The sequence below is a fragment of the Aspergillus vadensis genome (genome assembly GCF_003184925.1).
Source record: "Aspergillus vadensis CBS 113365 unplaced genomic scaffold BO88scaffold_19, whole genome shotgun sequence".
NCBI classification, from domain to species: Eukaryota; Fungi; Ascomycota; class Eurotiomycetes; order Eurotiales; family Aspergillaceae; genus Aspergillus; species Aspergillus vadensis.
Window position 1 is genome coordinate 711,138 of NW_020292057.1, and position 23,985 is coordinate 735,122.

The window sequence follows — 23,985 nt, forward strand, 5'->3', positions numbered from 1 at the left end:
CAGTTCTTTCCAAGGCTAGTCAGAAACAGTCAGAACCGAGTGCTATCAAGATAGTATCGACCGGGATCCGCAGCCATCGCCCCACAGCCTATAAGTGTGCCGAGTTAATAGTCTCGCACGAACAACCTACTATATCAAGGTATAGTCGCGGCCGACGATAGATACAGCGGAACAGGTACCCGGATTGAGCCTCATTCCTGCCGGCTGGATCATCGCCAGGACTGGCATCCTTGGCCGGGGGTGTTGATCGTGCAGGGGCGGAAAGGTCAGTGCTGTTGTCTGAGCAGGTATTTTGACGGTAATGCAGTGTGTGAAAATGCAATGTTTGACACATGCCAATCAGGTGTGATGGTTGAATTGCCCAGAGAATGACCGGAAAGGGTATGATTGTCACTAGTCGACAAGCCACTAATGCAGCATCCCCTCTTCTCTCCTCTCTCGCCCGCTCCACTCGCTGCTCAAAAATGCCCTAAAATCTCACCCACTCCAAGCCGACGGCCACAGCCAAACAATGTGGCTGCTACACCGAGGAACGTTGGTCAAGGGCCACGAGCGAATCGCGAACTGCTGCATCATGCGATATGCTCTGTTAGGATCCATCCGCTGGCTGACCCGCCCTCCACACCCAGGCTGGTCAACGATTAACCAGGTTAATGCTGGACGCTGACAGCCAGTTTAACCGGGATAGCCTTGATGATCCCTGTCCGGGGACCCAGCTGGTGCCTAAGCAGGAGGCTATGGCAGTTATCCGGCCTGGCGACCGTGTCTATCTATCCCTAACCCAGTGTTTGCCCATTCCGCAACTGCCCTCCTTTCTTCCCGCCTGGGACCCACGGGGCCATTGCGACGAACATGGTGCGGGGAGGCCGATGAGAAGTGAAGAAATAGACAAAAGCTGAACAGTGCTCCGACTGTACTTCGTACTAGCTGATGTGCTGGGGCGAGGGGCCAAGTTTACGTTCATTTCTCAAATACATCTCATCTCATCGCCGTCTCGTTTGGTCTCGTCCCCACCCCCTTCCTTCCTCCTTGCCGTGCCACTCTCCTCCGACCGTGCAATAACCTCCTCCCCTAGCTGAATAGACTCTCCGATCGCATGGGGGCCATAAGTCTTCCATGTGTGATGATAGTTCAGGTCGCCTGCTTCCAGGGTATGCGACCCTGCTGACAGCCACCGATCATAATCCTTCTCCTATTGCTTTTCCCCTAAGCTTCGCAGATCTAGCGCCCTGACGCCAGCCATCGCCTTTGAAATCAATCATCACTTGCTTCTACACCTCCGCTTTTCTTTTACCGCGCTTCTGACTGTTGCCGATCGACTGATACTCGGGATTGGTACGCCGAGTCAGCCTCGCGAGGGACCAACCCCGGCCGCGTTTTCCATTTCTTTCCGGCCTGCTGCTCGTGCTTCTTAATCCACCCCAGTACATCACCGTCAGGATGAAGCACATCGGCAAAACCGGCCGGGACAACCTGGGTGCCGCCATCTCGATGCTGGCGCTGGCGGTGGTCTCGGTCGCTCTCCGGTTGGTGGTGAGAATCATGACTCGACAATGGTCTCCCTTGTCCGACGGCCTGCTTGTGTTATCGCTGGCATGCATGGCGGTGTTTGCGGCTTTGTTAATCCAGTGTATGTCGACGTCTCGAATAATTCAAGGCGAATGAAAGAGGGGTTACTGATCCTATGGTCACCCAGATATTGTCGCGGGACCCGGCCCAGGCACTTTCGACCTGAACGAATTCGCCGCCGATGCAGACATTGGGGGTATGGTATGGGCCAAGGCATTTCTAAAGGTGTGTTGCGCGGTGCCGTCCGTATGTGCGCGCAAAACTAACTGAATTCTTGAGCTAGACACTCTACGTCGCCGACCTTTTCTTCATGGCGACCATCAGCTTTGTCAAATTGTCGGTACTCGCCTTCCTGCACAGTCTCTTCAAGATTTCAAAGATATACCGCATCTTGAACTATGTGACAGCCGGCCTCTGCGTTGCTTGGTTCCTCATTGTTCTCTTCGTCAACATTTTCCAGTGTCATCCCATCCACATGTTGTGGGATGCGATGGGCGCTGCGGAATACTGTATTGCCAGTGGTCGGCTCTGGCTAGGGATGGAGCTTACGAACCTGTTCCTCGACGTTATGATCTTGTTTCTGCCCGTGTATGTGGTGACGAGGCTTCAACTCAGTCGCACGCGCAAGATCCAGGTTACCGGTATATTCCTCTTGGGTGGACTGTGAGTGCTCTCTCTGACGAAGTTGAAATTCGTTGCTGATCGCATGAAACAGGGTCTGCATTGCCAGTATCTGCAAGCTCTCCTATCTGTGGATTCCAGCCACGCCGCAGGTGGTCCGGGCCCCCGAGACAATGGTCTGGTCATCAGTCCAGCTGGGTGTGGCCACGCTCTGCGCCTGTCTACCAACCTACGCCCCATTATTCCGAGTCGCCCGGGGAAAGATGTCTACGGGGAAGTCGCCCACGCCCCCATATCCCTACGGAAGCGACAACACGCCGCGCAATGCTCCGGCAGGTAAGAGCGCACCCTATCGACGGGTGGAAGATCCGCTGCTGAGTACCCAGCAGACGGAAATCACGCGCGGGGATGGCGAGTCGTACAAGATGGACCAGCTCGGCCCCTGCCATATCTACGTGAAGCAGAGTGTAGACGTTGACGTGGTCTAGCATTGATCCAATCCTAAATTTTCTTAATTTTTCCCTTCATTTAATCGTTCAATAATTATCCAACCCTCCGGGGGAATAATTGTCCTTAACTTTTCGCCCCCAAGCCCAACCCCTCTTCAGCAAAAGCAAATCTGTAAATTGTGTCGGGATCGTGTTGCATAGCGCTAAACTGGGTGCTTCTTTTAGCGTGCCGGGGGGACCGTAGGGGTTTATGTGTGGGTACTGGTTCCAGCCCAGTTGCAGAAGGGTATTTAGCGCTGATGAGTTGGAGTTGGACCGAGTTCCGCCCGGGAGAAGAATTTCGGAGGTCCTCAGTCACACACAGCTCTGAGCTAAGTGCGGATATCCCTCATTCCTTCATTCTCCATGTTGCACAATCTTACGGGCGGACGAGTGTCCAACTCCACAGGTGAGAGACGGGGCGATTGCCCCACCAGTACTACTGCTACTCAGGATAGTATATATTAATAAATGAGCGAAACGTAATTTATCTCGGATGGTTCCAACTCCTGCATTTAATCAATAAATTGTCTGGGAATTTGTAGCTTTAGCAGAGGCACACATCAATCCCCACCCAACCAAATTAACATATATACAAACCTCCCAGTAGTATTAACTGTATAGCTGACAAGTCAACCGACAATGGATTCTGTAAACCGTTAGAACATTCATTCATCAATCATGCAACGCACTTCCAAATCAAAAATATAGCCCGAAAAGAAGAAATGAAATGAAAAGAACAGAAAGGAAAACATCCCCATCAAAGCAACGCACCCTTATTCGTATTAGTCTCATCCCCCAACAAATTCAAGACCATATTCTCCTTCATAGCCTTCAACCACTCCTCCACAAACCCCTTCTCATAATACGCCTCATTATAACTCGCACTCAAATGCAACTCATCCCTCCAACTCCAACAATGCACATACAACTGCTGCGCCAACATCTGCACCATAAGCACCAAACCCTTAACCTTCACCTCCCCATAACTCTCCCTGATCAGCCGATCCACAGACCCCAAACTATTAATATTTGGCTCCGTGGGTTGCGGCGCGCCCGCCGCAGCCGCAGCCTGGAACATAGCGGTGGCCTTTTCCACGAACGGCACCCTCACAAACATCATGTCACTGTCAGCCAAGTTCCACGATTGACGGTACAGCGGCTGGATGATTTCGACGAGGTCGGACCAGTTCGTTGTCGGCGTGGCTTCGACATTCAGCGGGAGGCCGACCATGCGCAGGGACGGGCCGTGAATGGGGCCGTCGTAAGGTGGGGGCAGGTATTTGCGGAGATCGAAGGCTTGCCAGGAGATGTAGCGTGATGATGAATTGGTGTAATTAGCAGCAGCAGCAGCACGCGTCGTCTCAATAATCGCAGAGGCGTGCATAGCTGTCGTGAGGGTGATATTTCTCGCGCGACAAGCACGACGCAGCGCGGTCGCCTGGTCCGCGGGAACGACATGCTCCGTGCGGAGAGACTTTGCGGGTAAGGCTGTGGGATCTAGCACGGGGAGGCCGATGGAGGGTTGGCCTTCGAGGAAGGTAGCGAGGAGTTCGTCGGCGCGACGAGACCATTCGGGGTTTCTGGCTTCGGGGGAAGCAGGCATGCCGATGATGGCGTCCAGCGAGGGGATGAGCCGGGTGGTTTCGCTGCCGTCGAAGAGGGTTGTGGTCGGAATGGTTGGAGCTTGCAGCTCGGAGAGGAACTGGTCCAATACCATAGCAAGCCCACTGCCGTCCCAGCGCCAGTGGGCTGAGACGATGCAGAGTTCCTGGCTGCTGGGGATCCAGTGTGCGGTTGCGTGCGGGTCTGTGATGTGCAGCTTGTGGGTGAAGAGGTCGTCGGCGGATTGCGCTGATTCTTCGATTTTGAAGGTATCGTTGCACCAGGATTCTAGGGCTTCAGGGCTTGTGATCGGGTAGTAGCGTTTTTCGTGGGCGTGCAGTTCGCCGGCGATGTCGGGATAGCGCATGCGGAGGGATTTCCAGGCATTGCGGAGTTGTGTGATGATCTTGTCGGGGTTGTTGTTATTGTTGGGAAAGTCGAGCTGGACGGCGCCGATGGTGAGCCAGTGTTCACGACCGAGTGGTTTGCCTGACTCGCCGATGAATTGGAAGAGGCGGTCATGGCAGTCTAGGGGACGGCTCCAGTAGTCGGTTTGTTTGGTCCAGGACATGGTGGTGGTTACCAGAGGATGGCAGCTGAAGTGGTGTGGATGGATGAGTGTATGAGGGAACTGTATAGTTCAGATGGGAGTTATAAAAAGTTTAGCTGATGTTCGGTTGGAGTAATTAAAGAGCCTTGTAAATCACCCGGGCGGGGATCTCCAGGCAAGCCCTACCAACTATTCCATCCATCCCTGTAAGAACTTCACCGCAATCACTTCCCCCCTATCACTTACAACCTGCCTATAATATCCTTCACTAAGATTTCTTTGTTGTGATACAGTTCTGACATGGCTTCCTCCGTTCACACTTCTCTCCCCTCGAATCACACATTCCTGTCCCGCGACAGAACGCCTAATGGGTAAATCAGGCTACAGCAGTCAGCAATTCAATAGAGTTTTGATCATGCATTAGCGCCCTGAATCTCCACATTCTAGCCTCGTTCTCACAGCCCACCGTCTGGCCCCCACGTTACAAACGGCCTCATGCATTTGATTTCGTTCTTTTGTCGGTCTTTCTTTTCCCGTCTGACGGGCTGATTCCCGCAATCCTTGGCTGGTCGGGTGGCCCGGCAATTTCAGGCTGGCTTGCTGGTGAATGGACACATGTTCTTTCTCACATCAGCTATTGATTGAAAGGGGTATGTGAAAATTGGTTGAAAATTTGAAATAGGCAATTGAGTTGCTTACGGTCCACTATGTCAACCCACATTCATGCCAAGGGGTAAGGCTGTACGATACTGTGTGAACCTTGAGAATGATGACATGATTTTTAACGAGGCTATGCTCTGCATACTGTAAGAATACCTTCACGATAACGAATTTATTTATTTCTTATTTTCAAGCTTTTTTGACTGAGAAAATACGCTTTGAGGATCCATTTGAAGGTTGCTGGAACGCAGGATTTATAAACATTCCTCATGCTATGTAGATCTTGTCGGTCAAAGAAATATATTCACGTGCTAAGAAGCTGTGCTTGAAAGTGTCGGATACTTAGCCTGAAATACGCAATTACTAACGGAAACATCTATTTAGAGCTACAAGGAGCTCAGTGCATATGCTTGTGAGAGAAAGAAAGAGCAGTCGTAGCATTTTACTCAACATGTAGGACAGACAATGGGCTGACATCCGATCACCCAGAATAAAAGCAACGCAAGTGCCAGGGCTGCGGATTTCCACCACGAATAAATATATGCAACCCCAGGTACAATGACATGTAGGACAGAACAAGGATAACACGGCACCAGCTGATGGGTCGCGTTACACTATGCAACGGTCACTTCGGAGAATATTCAGTTCAGAAGCAAAAGGCAGACAGCATTAGCGCAGGGAGCCAAAAAAGCTTGGCAGCTTCTCTATGGTCGGGTTTTAAGTTCAATATCGAACTCGAGGTACGGGTCTTTGGCTTCCGATAAATCTAGACCTGGGTTGTTGGCTGGATTGATCATGATATGCCATGTGAACAGTCTAACCTGGTTGGTCGTTACTGGAAGCTATAGACTCAAGGGCAGAAGAATATAAACTAAGTGGAATTGAATATTTTCAGTGACTGAAAGATAGAAACAAAAAGACAGGATGGTTCAATAGCAATTACACAGCAGCAGAATCCCTTGATAGAAGCTAAAATCTACCCGATGGACCATACCAACGTTTCACTTAGTAGAGTGACCATTGATCAGACTTTTCGTCATCACTTTTGTCTTCGGTCTCTGGCTCAAAGACGCCTAGCATAGGATCCCTACCTCCCACTTCTCGGGAGAGAGTTGCAGCTTCTCTTATGATATGGCAGACACGACCGATGACCTTCCTTTGGTCCAAGTACCAGGACAAATCCAACCTGGTTGAATACTATATTGCATACATTAGCTTCAGTCAAAGGGGAAAATGAGATAAGAAAGAACAATAAACAAAAAGTGCTTGGGATCCGTACCTTGCCACTATCGTTCAGGTGGAAGAAATTCCAGGTATAGGTATCGGTATGAATTCCGTAAATGTCACCGTTGTCGCCTGCCTCTTTCCGCTGGCGATGAACAGCAGCTGGTCGGCCGAAGTCAATGTTCATCAGCTCTAGAATTGACGAGGGAGTAGGAATGAACTTACACATAGCTGCAAGGACTCCCCAGCCCTCATCAGGAACGATCGTCTGTTTCCTAAGCACAATGACGTTTGTGTCCAAATTTGGGCGGCAGCCGTACAGTAGAATGAAATGCATAGTAATCTCCACAGGATCAGTCACAAAGTCAGTGACGGGTGGAAGAATGAGTTTCTGGTCAACCATCCAGCATGGCGTTGAATAGTCAATCGGAGGGCGCTCGGAGTTAGACGCAGATTCAGTTGCTGGATCTTCGTCATCAACTCCACCGATACAAGTTTCCTTCATGACCTTGGCCAACAACGCCATTAGGATTGCACTCAGTCGAGGCCGAATTAATCTCGCGTCACAGTCTTCAGTACCGAGCCCTAAAGCGAAATCCTCCAATAGAGTTTCTTTGAAAGTAGTAATCAGAAGCGGCGTTAGATTTAGTTTTCGGGGGATCATCACATACCCAGATATTCTGGGATTTGAACATCGGTAAGGTCCTGGTCAATCTGCCATGGCTTCTCCGCTTCCTCATCCTGAGCCCGAGTGAGATCGAGGCCAAGTCTGAAATAAGGTGCAAGAGCAGTTATGTCATTCCCCTCCCCTATGTCCTTGGGATCATACATATCCATTTCGTATTGTGTGTCGATAGTAGAGGTAAAGGGCTTTAGAAGGATGAAGTGGATGATGGAGACAGAAATGAGTGAAGTTGGGGAATAGATGCAGTGAATGAAATTTTGAAGTATGAAGTTAATGCGGAGTCATAAACCACCCCTATAAACAATGACGAAATATCAACTACACCATCATTTCTTTCTTTCGCAATCACCCTCTTAAAATCTCAACACTCTTTGAAAGTAACCTTGCCTTCTGATTTTGAGATTCAGCGCCGACAATGGAGGCTATAATTAGCCGTCTAGATGTAATAATTAAGGCAGTCATCTCGCGATCTGTTGGTGAACAGAAGAAGAAAGAGCTAGATCCAGAAATCTCCAAATGTTTCGATTTAGCCAAGACAGAGTCTCGCCAAGGACAGCAGGGTCAAGGATCATCCTGCCCTCATCAGGCTGTTACTAATATAAAGCCCGAAGATGTCGAAAAGACCTTCGGCATCTCTGTGGATTCAACCGGTGGAAACTGGACTCTATCAGCGAAGGATCGCATCGCAATACCCCAACACCTTGGTAAACCGCTTTCAGAGCGTTATGCAACGAAGCCTTTAATAAGTTGATGCAGAAGAGACCTACGTGATATAGATCTTGTGACGAAAGGGGCGCCGCTTAATGAGGCGCATACCCGGGCCCGAATCGATGCCGTGCTCTTCAGCACCCTCGCCGCAGCAAAGAGGGAGGAAAGATCGAACCAGAATCGGATGTCTTCGTCCTCCACCCAACCTGTCCGATCTGTGCACCTACAATTCGAAAAGGACATGAAGATGGAATGGAATTTTCCCAACAAGCAAAGATGGCTAGTAACGGGTAGGACCGATTACTCGCTGTGGTATGGAGAACCTGGCCAAATGGAAGCAAATCTTGTCGTGTGCAAGGCGAAGAGGAAGGGGGTGATTGGCATGGAACAAACTCTCATTTACATGGGTCAGTACACAGATTATTTTGGTTTTAACGTTTGCAACTATCCCCTCTCCTGCTCTGAACATTGGCGATGGATTATTTCGATCAACCCACTTTCAGCTTCATTGTTTGCTGGACCACTTTCTAACGAACAATAGCGATGCTACACCAGGCCCGGAGAGCGGCCGGTCGCCACGACACTGCTATCTACGGTGTTGCAACTGACAGCAACATCTGGGAATTCATTCGACTGGGGAACGATAGCAAAGTAAGTAAGAAACTCGAAGGAAATGACCAGGAACCATAGAGAACGAGGGCTGACAGAACATCTCAGTACTCCGTCGCCCACTATAGGTGGGACCATGGCCACGGAATACAGATTTTATCGACTTTACGACTCATCATTAACCACGCCAGTGGCCTCACGGGTGGTGGAGCAGCCCTTGGTAGAAAGAGGACTCTTTCGCAAGCGAGTGGGATCGAATTCCGGTCCTCCCGGTAGCAGAGAGCGACTTGGAGATTGGCTCAATAGCTTCTTTGACGACTTGCAAAGGACGTTTTCGTTATAGTGATAGTTGATAGACCGGGATCTGATGGAATTGGCGTAAGAGGGAACTGCATAAGGGACGTGGTCGGCTCTATAGATTCTTTCATAGCTGATATTGAATGAAACTTTCTTTGACTGCTGGAACTTGTAACCGGCGGACTGCATCGTGAAATTTTTCAAGAGTCATACTTAGTTCCGACAGTAGTAATACTTCCAAGAAATATATAAGTACTGCTTGAGCTGAGGTAAGCTGCAGTGGAGTCTTGGTTATATTTGGGACGGTGGTACCAAGGAGTGATTGAATGTCTCGCAGTCATTCGCCACGGAGGTCGATATAATGTGATATAATGTATAGGCTATCAAGAGGACTGTGTGGTTATTCAAGTTAGTAAAGAAGAGCTTGAAGTGGTAACAGTGTGTTTAATCTGCCAAATTGCTAGATATTATTATTATAACCCCTGCACGTTTATCATGCAAACCAACCGGATAACCCTCTTTTGGCATTACAAGGAAGCCCGAACCCGATTCAAAATCACAGTCTGCGTCTGCAAAAACTCATTTAAGCCCCATTTTCCTCCAAATCGACCATATCCACTGTCTCCCACTCCTCCATGCGGTAACGTCGGTTCATCATGCACCGTGCCCCCATTGACATGGACTGCTCCGACGGCAATATCTGCAGACATGCCAAGGGCCTTGAAATGGTCCCGCGTGAACACCGCCGACGATAGGCCGTACGCGGACCGCTTAACCATCTGCAAACCCTGTTCTGCTGATTGAACAACAATGATGCCAAATACCGGGCCAAACGACTCGATCGTATAGAACTCCATCTCTTCCGTGACACCTTCAATCACCGTAGCAGGGAACGCCAGGGGATCCTCAGCGAGAGGGTTGCGAGCCTGGTGAATGACAGCACCCTTGGTCCTTGCATCCTCCACCAACTGCGCAAGACGAGCTCGACCCGCCGCCGAGATAACCTTGTGTGGTCGATCTTCGCTGTGCAAGCGCTCTAGGATCTTCTTAGTCAACTCCTTCGCCACGGACTGAACAACGTAGACGAGATCAGTCGACATGCAAATCTGGCCATTCTATTGACGAACCTTGTTAGCACACATCCTCTTCCAAAACAACACCATGGCATGGATTCGGATACTCACGTTCAAATAACCCGCCGCAATGATTTCATCCGCCGCCTGATCCAGATCCGCATCCTCTAATACCACGACGGGATTCTTACCACCCAACTCCAACAGCACTGGCTTCAACGCCATCGCCGCCTTCGACGCAATCACACGTCCCACCTGCGTCGACCCCGTGAAATTGCACTTCTTCACAGCCGGATGCTGAATCATACACTCGTAGATCTCCGCTGCGTCCTGCGGCCGATGCAGAACAAAGTTCACCACTCCGGGCGGGAACCCTGCCTCTCTGAACAGCGCAGCCAGAAAGTAATGCGTTTGGGGACTCAATTCGGATCCCTAGTCTTGTCAGCGACCAATTAACCCCCCAGTGAGTTAAGATATAGTGACAATCCTCACCTTCAGAATCGCTGTATTACCCGCCGCAATTACCGGAATCACCGATCTCAATCCCAAAATCACCGGCGCGTTCCACGGCGCGATGCCCAGCACCACACCGAGCGGCTTCTTCATGACAAGCGCATACGTGTTTCCCTGTGATGAAGGGATCGTGCCGCTAATGGCGTCTGTTATTACTGATGCGGTCTCCTCGACAATGCCGGCTGCTATTTCGACGTTGAGCTGGGACCAGAGTGGTGTGCAGTGAATTTCATCTTTGATGAGGGTTTGGATGATGCTGGATTTTTCGCGGAGGAGCTTCATTATCTCTTGTTAGACGGAATTATTTCTTAATTACAACACTAGGGTGTTAAATAGCTTACCCTGGCCAGATTGAGAAGCAGACGTCGACGTTCCTCGGGGGGTGTTTGCGACCATGTCGGGAAGGCACTTGCGCAGGATTCAACGGCTTGAACGGCGAGATCGGTAGTTGCGCCTTGGAAAGATTTTAGGTGTGGTGCGGATTTAGAAGTGATGGGGTGTTTGCGGTCATTGTTGGAGAGGAGGATATCTTTGCCGTGGATGATGAGGGGAATTGCAGTTGTGGTGACCATTTTGATATATCTGGGGAAGGCGGTTGTTTGTTTTCCTGCAGGATCACTCAAGTTTCTTTTTTTCTGGGGGAGGGCGCCCCCTCTTCTATTTGAAGGAGACAGAGACTCCACTACCGACATTAGTAACCGTTGAAGCAACCCCCTGTCACTTCTTCAGCGCTTGGTTCGCCTTCGGAATTGAAGCGCGCCGTTAGCGTCCATTGACAGGAGTCTGCAGGTCGAGACGTTGCCGCGTATTCTATCCGGACCCGCTGTGGCATATTAGAGTTAGGGTCCTTGCGGGGTGCTATATCCGATTTCTTGCAGTTTTCTGGCTGTGTATATCCGAGATTCGCAGACTTATGGTGAGTAGTTCGGATATACGGGCGTGGCGAGCGTTTAGTGCGGTGGGGCGGCGAGATGAACCACGGATGCCTTCTCAGATTTGGCTGCCTCAAAAGTCGGGGTATTCTGATCTATTTAGAGAGGGAAGTTGACCGGATTGTGCTATATACAGCAAATATTTGAGTGAATAGTGGATCAACTACTGTTTGGCTGTCTTTCGCAATCTATGGCAGTAGCACCTTCAGTGTACCTGCGTTTGAAAGGTGGTGACAGCACAAAATGCAGTTTGCGGAAGACTGGCACTTGACTCCACAAACCGTGGGCCCTCATCCCGGCTTTAGATCGATGTCCGGGGTTATCTCCGCTGTGTATCGGAGATCTTGATCGTATTCCGTGAATGTCAGGGGCAGGCAAACAATGTGGTATCCATAGCTTATTGATTGACCCACCTGTCGGTGCATATAGGTACCTGACATCTTATATTGGTATGAAAGATCCTCAGTGACCCAAATCTGATGTTTAGGTCCGAATCTGGATATGACGATTAATGAGGAGTGGAGGTGATGCCGCGATGGTGTTTTCAGCAATTAGGGTTAAAGAGTCATGTCGTACAACCACGGGATTGCGAGCCAAGAGACACTCTTCATACTGTTACTTTTATGTTAGCCTCCCAATAGTCGAGTGGTTGTCCACATTCACACTATTTATCCCACCCAGCTCCATAGCAGCGCGGGTACGAATCCCTTTGAGGGATTTGTTTTTTTGGATGCCTTTTTTTCATTTTCTCTTGCCATAGTTCGTGGACATGTTCTTTTCATTATTTCTCTTGTTGTCACTTATAATTCTATAGGTGTACTGACATATCCTCAGATAAAGTGAAATTCTTCTCTGGTTCCTTGATTTCGGAATTATATCAGTCCCCCGGTACATATATAAATATAGAGTGAATAGACGCCTACATAGTCATGCAGAGTCCAGTCTTGCCCCAAAGCTTGAACCCAGGCTTCAGTGAATGTGTTTGGAGAAGATATAATTTGACTGTATACCCTAAGAACACTTATATCACTTGTCACAGAGTTAAGAGAAATTCCCTCTGTTCCCCCCCACTGCCTTGTTGACTGGTGCCCGCGGTATATGTTGTATCATAAAATTGACTCAATTCTGACAAGTAAGTTTAATTTTGACCTCCAGATATGGCAACCTACACTGATGGAGCTTAGGGGAAAGACACGATACTATGGAGAAGGTTATGCTCCAAGGCCCGATTCCTACATCGGTTTGACAAATATACATCTAGTAGTTATGGCGTGAGGCCGATTCTGGAATGGTTCACCATCGCATAGCTATGGATAGTGAACACCCTCTCGCCCCACGCTAGCATACAAAGAAATGGACTAATAATAGGAGTAAAGGCTCGGCGAAGGGATATGAATACAGGAACAAGTCTGGTTCTAAATATATAATCAGCACCATTTGAACTGTATCACTAGATTCACGTCAAATGAAGTAATGTCGCAACGAGTAAGTGTTGAAGGAGGTTGCAGCATACAGTCATAGTATAGTGAGCAGAGTTCATGTTTCTGCGTTTATATGATAATGCCGATAATGGCACTGACCAGCTACAAGACATCATCAAACTAGGGGAAATTTGCCTCATAGCCATAATAGTCGACAGTCTGGAATAATCCTGACGAAGAAGTTATAAGATGGCTCCCCAACTGTGGTGTTTTCGTTTTGGACCATCATTACACCAAGGACGATAGACAGTATATGTAGGTATTATCCTAGTCAGTGTGAAAATTTTTGTATTCGACCAGATGAACAAATAAAGCGTCTGTTCAGTATATTTGGCTTTTAGATACTCTTCGTTTGATTGCTCATACCGTATGCGTGTTGAGCTTCAGGTTGAGGGGTCAGAGCATGGATCACAAACAGCACCAGTGCCTTAGCATATGCGGCATATCCAAATGAGGATATGTATCCGCAGTTGGTCTGCGATAATGGCCGCAGTGAATCTTCCAGCTAGATGTGTAGCATCTAGCCAGTCAAACTTTGTTAACGAACATCTTTCTGCTTTCTATCTCGATGATACCTTCCATTCTCGACATGGTTTAGGTGCCTGTACTTAGACTTCATGGTACAGTCCACCCTAGTACCCAGTTCGGCATTCTACAATCTGATCTGGCACGCGTTGAGTGGACAGAATATCAAGTAGAGAAACACTAGGTTCGTTTGCTAGTCAGTGAGAGTTTTGATAAATCCCGCATCGGACACGATCGAACTTGTGGGTTCGAGGTGAAATTTCGAAGTGCTCCATCATCTCCACAAATCGTTTCAAAGATATACATCTGCCTGGTTTCAAAGCCCCAGCAAACTAGACGATGGATAAACTATCAATACCACTCCAGTAGTACCAGAATTTGGGACAAGATCGTGTCGAGCCACTATCAGCAAATTCATTGTGCTTTGCACTATAGATTGTCTGTTAGTACCGTTGGGAGTTGATTAAGGGTAGACCTTGAAGTTATGTTAACCTATGAATGAGCACCCGAGAAGTGTGGTTTGGGTGCTGAATAATATCACATCATTACTGTACAGGGCAAGAGAGAAATCTGTGACAGTTTTGCCACCGATGGACCAGAATTCCACTGACAGTGCTTCCATACGGGACCATCGCACAGTGCGGGATCTGAAAATCAAAAGCACAACAATCAGGGTTAGGCAACCCCGAGGTAATGAGGATGTTGGGCAAGGTTGCTTGAGTGATGTACGCATCATATGCTCGGCCTCTTCTTGGCCGCATCAACCGATACGAAAAGGCAGGTTCGATATTGGGCATGAATGATCATCATGAAGAGATCGTATGGGTTTCTAAATGGGGTAAACTGCAACGTCGGTGGAGCCACCACAAGGTTGAAACTTTGCTGCGATCGTGATGATGATGATGAGACGGAGGACGATGACAGGGAACAAGCGGTGTCTCCTGATTGTCCCTGTCCCTGTCCCTGTTCCTTGGCCTCATACGTGGTTTCTGTTCTCTTCAAGTCCGTGGTTCTTCTTCCACAGATGACGTAGGGAGAGAGATATTGGATGGTTGTATTCAACAGAAATCGTGCAGAAATCACCAGAACTGAATGGCACTAGACCACTTCTGGCGCTCGCTCCGAGGGCGGTGCAATGGGTGGAGACCCAACATGGTTAGACTTATCTGCAGTATGCATATTTTTCGGCGCTAGTCCCGGAGTGGCAAGGTCGAACTCAAAAATGAGAACGGAAACGGAAGACCAGCGATAGATCCCCGAAAAATTTAACGGGCAAAAAGAGATGACCAGACTGGGGCTCGATCCCAGGACCTTATCGGTGTTAACGATACGTGATAACCAACTACACCATCCAGCCAGCTGTTGATGTTTGCTTTTGCTAATTGGAGTTATGTTCTCACGCTCAAGATGAAGGGTCTCACCACTGCGGCTTCTGGCTGCTCTCTTCTCCTCACACCACGGCTTCATTACAGGTTTCGGCACCCATCTATCAACGTTGCTATGATATCCTCTCCTACATCAGGCCACTCATGCTTGCCATGGAACACCACCTCAGATGCCGATTTACCCCTATTATGACATATCTCCCAAGCCACTGTCTACTCCATATCCGAGCCGGTTGCAATAGTTCGGCATCCTTCGCGACGGCAACTGCCTCCGTCTTATGCACGGCATACACGGCATGCCGTCACGATGCTGACCGGTGTCTGACTCGGATGAACTCGGCGCCTCACACCTCAGTGGCTCAACCATCTGCAACCTCACTTCTCCATCCCGACCCGAAAATCCTGGCAGCTATTCGGAGCTGTGGAGCTCTGATCCCATACGTGTCAATTGCCAAACAATCAGCGCAGCAAAACTTACCCGGCTGGCATTGCCTGTCAGAGTTGTGAAGCGCAAATAACACGAGTTTAGGCTAAACGTATGCCGGATAAAGGGTGAGATTGACGCTATAGTCTAGCACTATCAGCTCTACGCGAGGCGCGAGACACGCATCCAGAGTGGTCCAGGTGCATCACCTGGCAGGTCAGCCGGCTTGGTCGGCACAGTCCAAGCTGGTTCGTTTACTGTTCATGACTAACTGCTTTGGACTGGTGGGCCCCGACGCTTTCTGTAGACTACGAGGTTTCAGTTGAACCGAAGTTGATTAATTTCGCCAGAGGTTCTGGAATCCTACAAGGATATCTAGCTCACCCCGGCGAACAGCCATATAAGGATTGACAGTCTGGAGTCTGGAGGCGGGCTAAGTTTGTTGATAATCCTGGAGAAGACACACGATCATTACCGGTCTGACCCTTGACACTGGGGATAGTCGGCGTGGTGCGCAAACGGGAGACACAGCGTGCATACGACTTGCTGCAACTGCTTCCCGGTTTAGCTGCGGTGAGGTCTTTTCCCCGAGGTCAACCCGAGACCGTCCCCGAAAAGCGTGGGATGGACCCAGTGAGTGGCAAGGCTCCGAGTCGGCCCGACGGCTGACTTGCCTTTCTCGGGATGCCGACTGGTTGACGGTTGGCTTAGGGTTGGCCGATGATCCAAGTTATGGATCTGATCTCGGGCGAGTTCCGAGGATCAACCTTTCCCTCCCGCAGTAAGGGATATGGGCATGAGAGCTGTCTGTACGGTGTAGGAGGAGATATCAGTGTTAAAGAAATGTTTAGGGAAAGTTCTCCAACGTAGATTATATCGCTTGCAGATATTTTCTCTCCGAAAGATGAAAAATCTGATCCGACAAGGAACAGGCAGGTGATGGGCAAGTTTCCCCGAGGTTTCTCAGACCCCAAATCAACCGATCCAGAATGGATCGACCGCAGAGTTTGCGGCCCACTTGAACCACAATGTGATGCCTGGATGGCGGAGGCAGGACAAGTGGACAACAACCGTCCACAAGCCTAGCCCTGGCCAGCATCATTCGTGCAGGGCAGTCAGACTTCTCCAGCCTCGGGGCCACCGTCCAGTTTCCACCCCGACTTTATGACGCACCCCAGAAGGATTTCGAAGCATCGCTTATGCGCAGGTGGACCGACAGGAGGGAAAAACCGGAGTCTACACCCACGGACTTGAACCGGCTTGCGGGCTTGCCCCCTTCCCCCGTGTTTTTGTTTTATATTTCCCCCATCTCCCGCAATTCTTGACCCTTTTCACTTCCTCTCTCACTCCTCCTTCTCCCTTTCCTCCCTCCCCTCCTCTTCTTCAACATGGACAAAATGGACAAGTCCCAACCCGCCCTCTCTACACATACGGAGAATGCCTCCCCCGGCCCCTCCAGCGTGACTGCTTCAACGGCGTCGGGTCGCGTGGCCGGTGGGAAGTATCTCGAGGGTGTCAACGAGAGCTCGGCCCAAGATGGCCCCCTCCAAACCGTTGACTTCGACCTCCCTGTGACCGTCACCCAACGCATGGTTCAAGACGGCAACCAATACATTGTCCTCGACTTCGTCCCGGGAGACAAGGAGAACCCTTTCAACTGGGACCCCAAGTACAAGGCTTTCATCAGCGCCCTTCTCTGTCTCATGACCCTCTTCATCGGTCTCGCCACAACAGCCTACAGCTCCGGTATCAGCGACATGGCCTCCGACCTGGGCACCTCCGAAGAAATTGCGGAACTCGGTCTCTTCCTCTTCAACTTCACCTGTGCCTTGGCTCCTCTCTTCCTGGCCCCCTTCTGTGAACTGGCTGGCCGTCGTGTCGTCTACACCGGCGCCTACTTCTGCTTCGCCATTATGTTCATCGGTCTCGCCCTGGGCAAGAACATCGGCACCATCCTCGTCTGCCGTGCCCTGCTCGGTCTGTTCGGTTGTGTCGGTACCATCCTGGTCGGTGGTACCTTCGGTGACATGTACCGCCCGGAGGACCGCGCCATCCCCGTTGCAACCTTCTCTTTCATCGCCATCTTCGGTACCGTCGGTGCCCCTATCTACGCCGGCTTCATTGACCAGGCTCTGGGCTGGCGCTGGGTTGAGGGTATCCAGGGTCTCGCCAACATCCCCCTCGGCCTCGTCATCCTCTTCTTCCTCCCCGAAACCCGCGGTAGCGTTGCCCTCGGCAAGCGCGCCAAGGCTCTCCGCACTCACACCGGTGACGACCGCTACGTGACCGAGAACGACCTTGAAGCCCCCTCCCTGAAGACCATGCTTCACAACTCCTCCGTCAAGGCCATCAAGATGCTGGCCACCGAACCCGTCGTCTTCGCCTTTGGTCTCTGGATCGCCTTCGCCTGGTTCCTGACCTTCCTCTTCCTCAGCGTCATCCCCATTACCTTCCAAGAAAAGAAGGGCTGGAACGAGGGTGTCTCCGGCCTCCCCTACATCGCCCTCTGCTTGGGTACCACCATGGGCTTCGGTCTCAACTTCTTCCAGATCCGCAAGTACGAGTCTCTTGTTAAGATCGGTGAGGCTCGCCCCGAGGCTCGTCTCTACGGTGCCCTCTACGGCGCTGTCTGGCTCCCTATCGGTCTCTTCATCTACTCCTTCACCCAGTACGCCGATCTCCCCTGGATCGCTCCCGTCATCGCCTTGGTCCTCATCGCCATCGGTATCTTCTTCATCTTCGAGTCCTGCTACAGCTTCACCTCCGATTGCTACGGCGAGAGCTCGTCCTCTGCTATCGCCGGTCAGGGTTTCATGCGTAACACCCTGGGTGCTGTGTCCCCTCTATTCGCCTCCCAGTTCTTCCACAACGTCGGCTCTCAGTATGCCGGTCTGATCCTGGCTCTGATTGCCTCTGCCTTGACCCTTATCCCCTACGTGCTGTTCTGGTACGGACCTCAGCTCCGGGCTAGGAGTAAGCTCGCTAGTCTGGTTGTGCATGGTGATGGCGAGAAGAAGGGCCACAACGACTCTGCTGGTCAGGGTGTGTAAATGTCTTACGTCCCTCTCCCCTTGATCTATGGTCGGTCTGTCTGTCCCCGGTTCGGATGGATAGATACTACTATTGATGTGTATATATGAGATTGTCGGGTGTTATGATTGACCAAGTATATATGTTACCCACTCTGAAACAAAAAAAAGAATTTTCATGAACATATTCATGACTGTTGCCTTCACTGTAAACAAAGTAAATTAAATTAAACCAAGGGTATCGAGACATTATCGTATGTAGAGATCTCATAGAGAATCCCTTGCCTGAACAACTAACACATCCCCACCACCCATCCTGACAAGCTTCTCCCCCAGCAGCCCCAGCACCCCTCTCCCCCCATCCTTATCTTCATCCCCATCATCCCCCATTGTATCCACCCCCACACTACCCCTCCCCACAACAACCAACCCACCAGCCCGTTGGCCAGACCCTAATCTCCCCAGTTCCCCTTTCACATGCTCAACCACCCTATCCACCACCCCACTATTACTGTCCTCGATCCCACCAGCAAGAACCAACTTCTTGAACACCATCCGCGCCGCCACCTCCTCAACCAACGAATCCCTCAGCGCAGCAAGATACACCGCATCCGACTCATCAACCTCACGCTTCTTACCACTACCACCACCACCATCACCACTGCTACTACTAGTACTACCACTATCCTTCTTCCTATTCCTCACCCCTCCCAAAACACCAGCAGCAACAGCAGCCTTCGGCGCCGCAACCCCACCCCCACCAGTAACAACATGCACGACCGTCGCCGTAACCTGGTCATTCCTAATCAACTGCAGCACCAACCTAACCGCGAAGCGATCATCCTTGCCCCCGAAATACGGCAACAGGATATGATGGGCCTTCCTCGTCGTCGGCACCACCGCAAGACCCCTGTCACCACCAATTCCCCCACCCAGATTCAAGTTCCCACTATGTATACTCAGTCCCCCAAGCGAGGGCTTATCACGCAGTCCACGCCCATTATTCCTCCTCCTCGGCGTCCTCTCAACCAAAAACCCCACATTACACCGTACATTGCGCAACACACTCTCCGCGAACGCCGTATACGGCGCGGAGGCTACAAAGCGGGTCGCGATCGGGTCATCAAGAACGGAAGCGAGATCCAGTGAATGATGTTCAGACATGGACCCCGTTTCACTCCAAGGGAGAAGAAGCAGATCCGTCAAGTCGTCGCGGGCCATGCTTACCACTGTATCTGCGTAGGAGTGTTCGGGGACGACGGAGACGCCGGCAACGATGGAGAGATCGTGCCATTGGCCGAAGGCGCGGAAGGTGTTTACGACGGGATCCCAAAGTGGGTAATGGAGTTGGTCGAGTTCGGAGACGGTCATGACGCTGGAGTCGCGGTCCGTGAGTTCGAGGAGGCGGACGCCGTGGACTTGGAGGGTGGGTTTGGGATCTTGGTCTTCGTCTTGGTCTTCTTCTTCAGTCTTGTTGGTGGGAGTGGCTGTTTCTTCTGCGGCGGGGTCAGGTGACGCGAGGGTGTCAGGGTGTTGTTTTGGGAGTGGGGGTCTGTTCGGGGAGAGGAGCGCGGCGAGGGTGCAGATGCTGGAGAGGCCATCGAGGCGGAGGTAGACGAGGAGTTTGCGGACGGGGAGGGCGCGCTGCTGTTCTTTGGCGAGGGCGATGCTGTCGGTGCGGGCGTCGGAGGGGATGGGGTTGCCGGTCTTCCAATCGATTTCGCCGCGGCGCCAGCGCTCGACTTTGACTTGGTACCATTTTGGGTAAAGGGCGACGGTGAGAGGGGTGGTGGCGAAGGTGGTTACTAGGGCCATGACGACGAACATCGTGAAGGTACGGGTGCTGAGGATGCGGGCTTGCAGACCGATGTTCTGGGTGGGTTAGTGGAGGTGGGTAGAGGGATGAGGGAAGGGGATGGGGCATACCAAGACGATCAGCTCGACTAGACCTTTGCAGCTCATGAGCACGCCAATGGAGAAGCTCTCGCGCCAGAGGAGGCCGCAGAGTCGCGAGGCGATCGCACCGCCGGCTACTTTGGCCGTAAAGGCGATGGCAATGATGCCGACCACGTAGCCCCAGACAGTGCCGGTATCGAGCAGGCCCAGGTCGGTTTGGAGGCCGGAGAGTGTGAAGTAGAGAGGGAGGAAAAGCGCCGCGACGAGATCCTCGATCTTCTCGGTTAGTTTGATAGCGAAGCCGCCTTCGTGGGGACACAGCAGGCCGATGATGAAACCACCAAAGATGGCGTGGATGCCGATGATCTGGGTAAAGAAGGCGGAGGCCAGTGCGATGAGAAGCGTGATGGCGACCACGGACTGACTGGGTCCTTTTTGCAAACTGCCCGTGTGGCGGAGGAAGCGCAGAAAGAGTGGTCGGAAAACGAAGGTGAGGAAGAGGATATAGCCCACGCAGACGAGCAACACCCAGAGTGCGGTTAACCCAGTGCCTGCGTTGACGAGAGCAACACACAGAGCGAGCAGGATCCAGCCGACGACGTCGTTTCCAACGCCGGCTGAGAGCACGATGACTCCGACATTGGTTCCCAGAAGTTTGAGCTCTGTCAATATACGACACAGGACGGGGAATGCCTGACAGGTGATTAGCAATGTGGACGATCTTCCCATTATGTAGCAGCTTACAGTGATAGCCATAGCAATACCGATAAAAAGCAAAAAGGTGCCAAAGTTGATATCCACCGTGCCAGGCTCATCTTGGAAAGTGTTGTACAGTCCGTAGGCAATTGCACAGCCCAGTCCGAAGGGCAGAATCATACCAGCAGCAGACACGCTAACGGCCACACGCCAGTTGCTGACTAGGAAGCGAAGGTTGGTTTCCAGCCCAACAAGGAATAGAAACAGCACCAGCCCCAGATTCGCGACCAGATTCAGGTTCGGAATAGACGCGGTCGGAAATATGGCATCGGTGAAGCCGGGAATACGTCCCATTACCGACGGACCCAGTATGACGCCAGCAATGACCTCTGCGATCACGCGCGGCTGGCGGATCTTGGAGAGCGGCCAGTGCAGCAGGCGGCAGAAGATGATGATTATACCGGCCTGGTGGGGTTAGCTGTGAGAAATTCAGAAGACTTGATTTTGAATAGCCACCTGAATGATGAAGATGACGATGGGATTAGACGAGTCATAGTGGGCCGGATTGCTGCCTTCGAGGATGCCTCCTTGAGCCTTGACTTTGGTGGTAGAGTTGGAGGACATGATGTCAGCCCGTAGGCTACAGGAAGGTCTACAGAGGGTATACGCAGAGCACAGTAAGGGATAAAGTGGCAGCACGGCGGAAGATTAGAAATGAAGGGGTGAAAAAGGAAGGAAGACAAAGACAGATGGAGAGGGGGGATGCGGTGGAGGCCCCAGTTTTTCTGGATCGGGGCTTTGCGGGTCCACGTGGCTGGCATGAATCCGGGGTTGAATACGAGAACTCACCACTTCTTTGACTCAATGCCAACCAGCCACCGACCATCTAGACCGCCAGTCATCCTTCAGTGGCGCGGCACAGTCCAGCATTCCCCTGGCCGTCAATAAAGGAAAATAGCAACTGTGCGAGCAGGGAATCCAATCCGTTGGTTGGCCCGAGCACAGTCTGGTCCGTGCTTGGCGGCAATCGCCCGGGTCGCTTAGGGTTGACGATGACAGCCGAACATTATTTCCGATTCCGTCCAGTATTCTAGACTCTATTTATCAATAGTATGAGACAAGGAGTGTCAAGGACTGAGTAAGTGGTTTCAAATTAGCATCCAATGTAATTATATGGAATATTAGCTGGGAGTATCTGATCGAATAAGCTGGTTCTAACGACACATCGTCTAATTTAAATTATTCCGTGGTACCTACTAACTAATGACATCTAGACAAACCACTACAGCCAACCTAAAGTTCCTGCTGCGCTTAGCAAAGACCCCGAGCCATCCCAGATTGGCACCTGCACCGCTTTTGCATTCATGCTGAAGGACACCGGACTCAGCTGAAGTGTGAATAGCGATCTACCGATCTACACGATATCTGAAGTAGTCATCGATGCGGGTTTTCGACTTCCTATGCTCGAGAGTCGATATCTTGCCATCGCACTTGGTCCCGTAGGTTGCGACGATTTCTAAATCCTTTAGCCATCTGTCCTTTAGGTCGATAAAGCAGTTCCACTCAATCCACCGGTTTTATAAGCTTTGAAGAATCGGCCATTTCTCTGAAACACCACGCCTAACGTCCCTTGCTGACCGAAACTTGAGATAACTATTTGGTTACATATCTACCTCTTATGTCTTGGTCTGTTTTAGGACCACCTATATCAATAGGCGCCTTCTGCAAGCTAACCGCAGTAATGATTATTCTTACATTATTGATAAGCTAAACATAATTTTCTGCATCCCATGGACAGAATGTCCCCTTGACAAGGAGGTCATCAGTGACTACCTGATAGCCACCCAAAGCGGATGGTGTGGCTGGTACGGTCCCCCGTCGTTTCGACATAATTGAGATAGAGCCAAGGTTCCCCCCAAAGGTCATAGACGATGGTAAAAAGGCACAAGGGGTTCTGGGTTCATCATGTGCCTTCTTTCCAAAGGGTTTTGCTACTCCGTTCACCGGTTCTTCTGGGGCCCCAGAACACCTTAAATGGTGCTCAAAGTTCGCCGCGCGCGTTTTCGGGCATTTTATCCAGGGATTAAGAGTAGATATAACAGCCTCATTTGGGTTCAACAATCGGGTTACAATATAGCGGTCATAATACCGGACTTTGGCTGCGTGCCTGGCAGGTTTTAACGGGGTGTTAATCAATGACCAACAACATATCCCTTTTCCAAGATCTGGGGTATTCTCAGTAGGCATAGATTCTTGTCGGTATCAGTGTATCAGAGCCGTACTCTGAAATGAACATAATAGGGTTTGAGCCTTTGATGTTAGAAAGCGATGGTTCGTAAAGCAGAAACATGTTTTGATTTATTCACCACGTATCACCAAAGATGGACTGATTAGAAGGTTGGCATAGAATTGGGACATTGTCATCAATAAATCTCGCCATACTGTCGTCACTACAGACCTTGACCATCTGATTTGTAACCCTTTCTACTGTGGGTATAGACCTAGACAAGCTTGTTCATCTTGCCGAACATGGTCTTCTCTTATGAGGCATATTCAGGCCAGCATGTGAACTATTGCTACCTTCAAAGCTATGTGCACTATAATCCCGAAAGGGAAGACGATACAGGAGGAGGAATGTGGAGATAGGGGAAAAGGAAGGGGTTGCAAGCATCGATTTGGGCGAGCTTATATAGACATTATTTAAGAGTGTAACAGGGCATTCATTGCCCACACACTCTCCTGTGTCACATTCAATAGTCATCCAATGTAGTGTCTAGCTGATACCTTCACTGCTAGTCTCACCGACCACCACCATGCATGATGCTAGTGACACGAGCTACGCAATAAATATGGGTCCCTTGCCACACAACAGGGCAGCACCAAAAATCAGCGTAGGACAGTATAGTAACAGAGCCGAATATCAAACTAGGGATTCGGGCGTGGAATACGAAAATCATTCCAACGATAGCAAACAACACCAATTGGCAGATCGAATATGCTGTGTCCCGTCCTGCG

The 23,985-nt window shown here is 50.7% G+C and overlaps 9 protein-coding genes and 1 non-coding gene across 10 annotated transcripts; 4 read left to right on the forward strand and 6 right to left on the reverse strand.

Moving 5' to 3' along the window:
* Positions 1 to 991: 991 nt before the first annotated feature.
* BO88DRAFT_437041 (uncharacterized protein) lies at positions 992 to 2,678 on the forward strand (the record flags this gene model as incomplete). Its single annotated transcript, XM_025709598.1, has 4 exons — positions 992 to 1,630; positions 1,697 to 1,794; positions 1,853 to 2,232; positions 2,285 to 2,678. Exons 1-4 carry the CDS (start codon positions 1,441 to 1,443, stop codon positions 2,676 to 2,678), a joined length of 1,062 nt encoding a protein of 353 aa, XP_025560787.1. The 5' UTR covers positions 992 to 1,440.
* Positions 2,679 to 3,186: 508 nt separating this feature from the next.
* BO88DRAFT_445368 (uncharacterized protein) lies at positions 3,187 to 4,854 on the reverse strand (the record flags this gene model as incomplete). Its single annotated transcript, XM_025710205.1, has 1 exon — positions 3,187 to 4,854. One exon carries the CDS (start codon positions 4,852 to 4,854, stop codon positions 3,439 to 3,441), a length of 1,416 nt encoding a protein of 471 aa, XP_025560788.1. The 3' UTR covers positions 3,187 to 3,438.
* A 1,644-nt stretch (positions 4,855 to 6,498) lies between these two features.
* Positions 6,499 to 7,554, reverse strand: BO88DRAFT_427589 (uncharacterized protein; the record flags this gene model as incomplete). The annotated part of the gene is made up of 3 exons (XM_025709022.1): positions 6,499 to 6,690; positions 6,773 to 7,329; positions 7,389 to 7,554. The coding sequence occupies 3 exons, from the start codon at positions 7,552 to 7,554 to the stop codon at positions 6,499 to 6,501; spliced, it is 915 nt and encodes a 304-aa protein (XP_025560789.1).
* A 263-nt stretch (positions 7,555 to 7,817) lies between these two features.
* On the forward strand, positions 7,818 to 8,995 carry BO88DRAFT_427590 (uncharacterized protein; the record flags this gene model as incomplete). Its single annotated transcript, XM_025709023.1, has 4 exons — positions 7,818 to 8,106; positions 8,164 to 8,517; positions 8,652 to 8,761; positions 8,828 to 8,995. The coding sequence occupies 4 exons, from the start codon at positions 7,818 to 7,820 to the stop codon at positions 8,993 to 8,995; spliced, it is 921 nt and encodes a 306-aa protein (XP_025560790.1).
* A 463-nt stretch (positions 8,996 to 9,458) lies between these two features.
* Positions 9,459 to 11,215, reverse strand: BO88DRAFT_392709 (putative aldehyde dehydrogenase). The gene is made up of 4 exons (XM_025705074.1): positions 10,944 to 11,215; positions 10,582 to 10,878; positions 10,201 to 10,521; positions 9,459 to 10,131 (listed from the first exon to the last, which is right to left on the reverse strand). Exons 1-4 carry the CDS (start codon positions 11,172 to 11,174, stop codon positions 9,544 to 9,546), a joined length of 1,437 nt encoding a protein of 478 aa, XP_025560791.1. The 5' UTR covers positions 11,175 to 11,215; the 3' UTR covers positions 9,459 to 9,543.
* A 2,526-nt stretch (positions 11,216 to 13,741) lies between these two features.
* On the reverse strand, positions 13,742 to 14,457 carry BO88DRAFT_90554 (uncharacterized protein). The gene is made up of 2 exons (XM_025713248.1): positions 14,033 to 14,457; positions 13,742 to 13,969 (listed from the first exon to the last, which is right to left on the reverse strand). The coding sequence occupies exons 1-2, from the start codon at positions 14,274 to 14,276 to the stop codon at positions 13,857 to 13,859; spliced, it is 357 nt and encodes a 118-aa protein (XP_025560792.1). The 5' UTR covers positions 14,277 to 14,457; the 3' UTR covers positions 13,742 to 13,856.
* Positions 14,458 to 14,823: 366 nt separating this feature from the next.
* Positions 14,824 to 14,897, reverse strand: BO88DRAFT_t198. Its single transcript has one exon. It is a non-coding gene; the product is annotated as a tRNA-Val (tRNA).
* A 561-nt stretch (positions 14,898 to 15,458) lies between these two features.
* On the forward strand, positions 15,459 to 16,435 carry BO88DRAFT_445370 (uncharacterized protein; the record flags this gene model as incomplete). Its single annotated transcript, XM_025710206.1, has 4 exons — positions 15,459 to 15,664; positions 15,852 to 15,982; positions 16,061 to 16,194; positions 16,282 to 16,435. Exons 1-4 carry the CDS (start codon positions 15,613 to 15,615, stop codon positions 16,433 to 16,435), a joined length of 471 nt encoding a protein of 156 aa, XP_025560793.1. The 5' UTR covers positions 15,459 to 15,612.
* A 311-nt stretch (positions 16,436 to 16,746) lies between these two features.
* BO88DRAFT_392711 (MFS general substrate transporter) lies at positions 16,747 to 18,530 on the forward strand (the record flags this gene model as incomplete). The annotated part of the gene is made up of 1 exon (XM_025705075.1): positions 16,747 to 18,530. One exon carries the CDS (start codon positions 16,747 to 16,749, stop codon positions 18,397 to 18,399), a length of 1,653 nt encoding a protein of 550 aa, XP_025560794.1. The 3' UTR covers positions 18,400 to 18,530.
* A 115-nt stretch (positions 18,531 to 18,645) lies between these two features.
* BO88DRAFT_437045 (Kha1p) lies at positions 18,646 to 21,700 on the reverse strand (the record flags this gene model as incomplete). Its single annotated transcript, XM_025709599.1, has 4 exons — positions 21,487 to 21,700; positions 21,019 to 21,435; positions 20,305 to 20,967; positions 18,646 to 20,250 (listed from the first exon to the last, which is right to left on the reverse strand). The coding sequence occupies exons 1-4, from the start codon at positions 21,592 to 21,594 to the stop codon at positions 18,646 to 18,648; spliced, it is 2,793 nt and encodes a 930-aa protein (XP_025560795.1). The 5' UTR covers positions 21,595 to 21,700.
* Between the last annotated feature and the right edge of the window lie 2,285 nt (positions 21,701 to 23,985).

What these genes read in the sequence shown, in the direction of transcription:
- BO88DRAFT_392709 (XM_025705074.1), bottom strand. Translation starts at nt 11,174, where the DNA reads ATGGTCACCACAACTGCAATTCCCCTCATCATCCACGGCAAAGATATC. An exon ending in TGCTTCTCAATCTGGCCAGG is followed by an intron (nt 10,879 to 10,943) that starts GTAAGCTATTTA and finishes GAGATAATGAAG; the next exon opens with CTCCTCCGCGAAAAATCCAG. An exon ending in GTAATACAGCGATTCTGAAG is followed by an intron (nt 10,522 to 10,581) that starts GTGAGGATTGTC and finishes TGACAAGACTAG; the next exon opens with GGATCCGAATTGAGTCCCCA.
- BO88DRAFT_90554 (XM_025713248.1), bottom strand. Translation starts at nt 14,276, where the DNA reads ATGATGCGTACATCACTCAAGCAACCTTGCCCAACATCCTCATTACCT. An exon ending in TCTCGGGTGCTCATTCATAG is followed by an intron (nt 13,970 to 14,032) that starts GTTAACATAACT and finishes GACAATCTATAG; the next exon opens with TGCAAAGCACAATGAATTTG.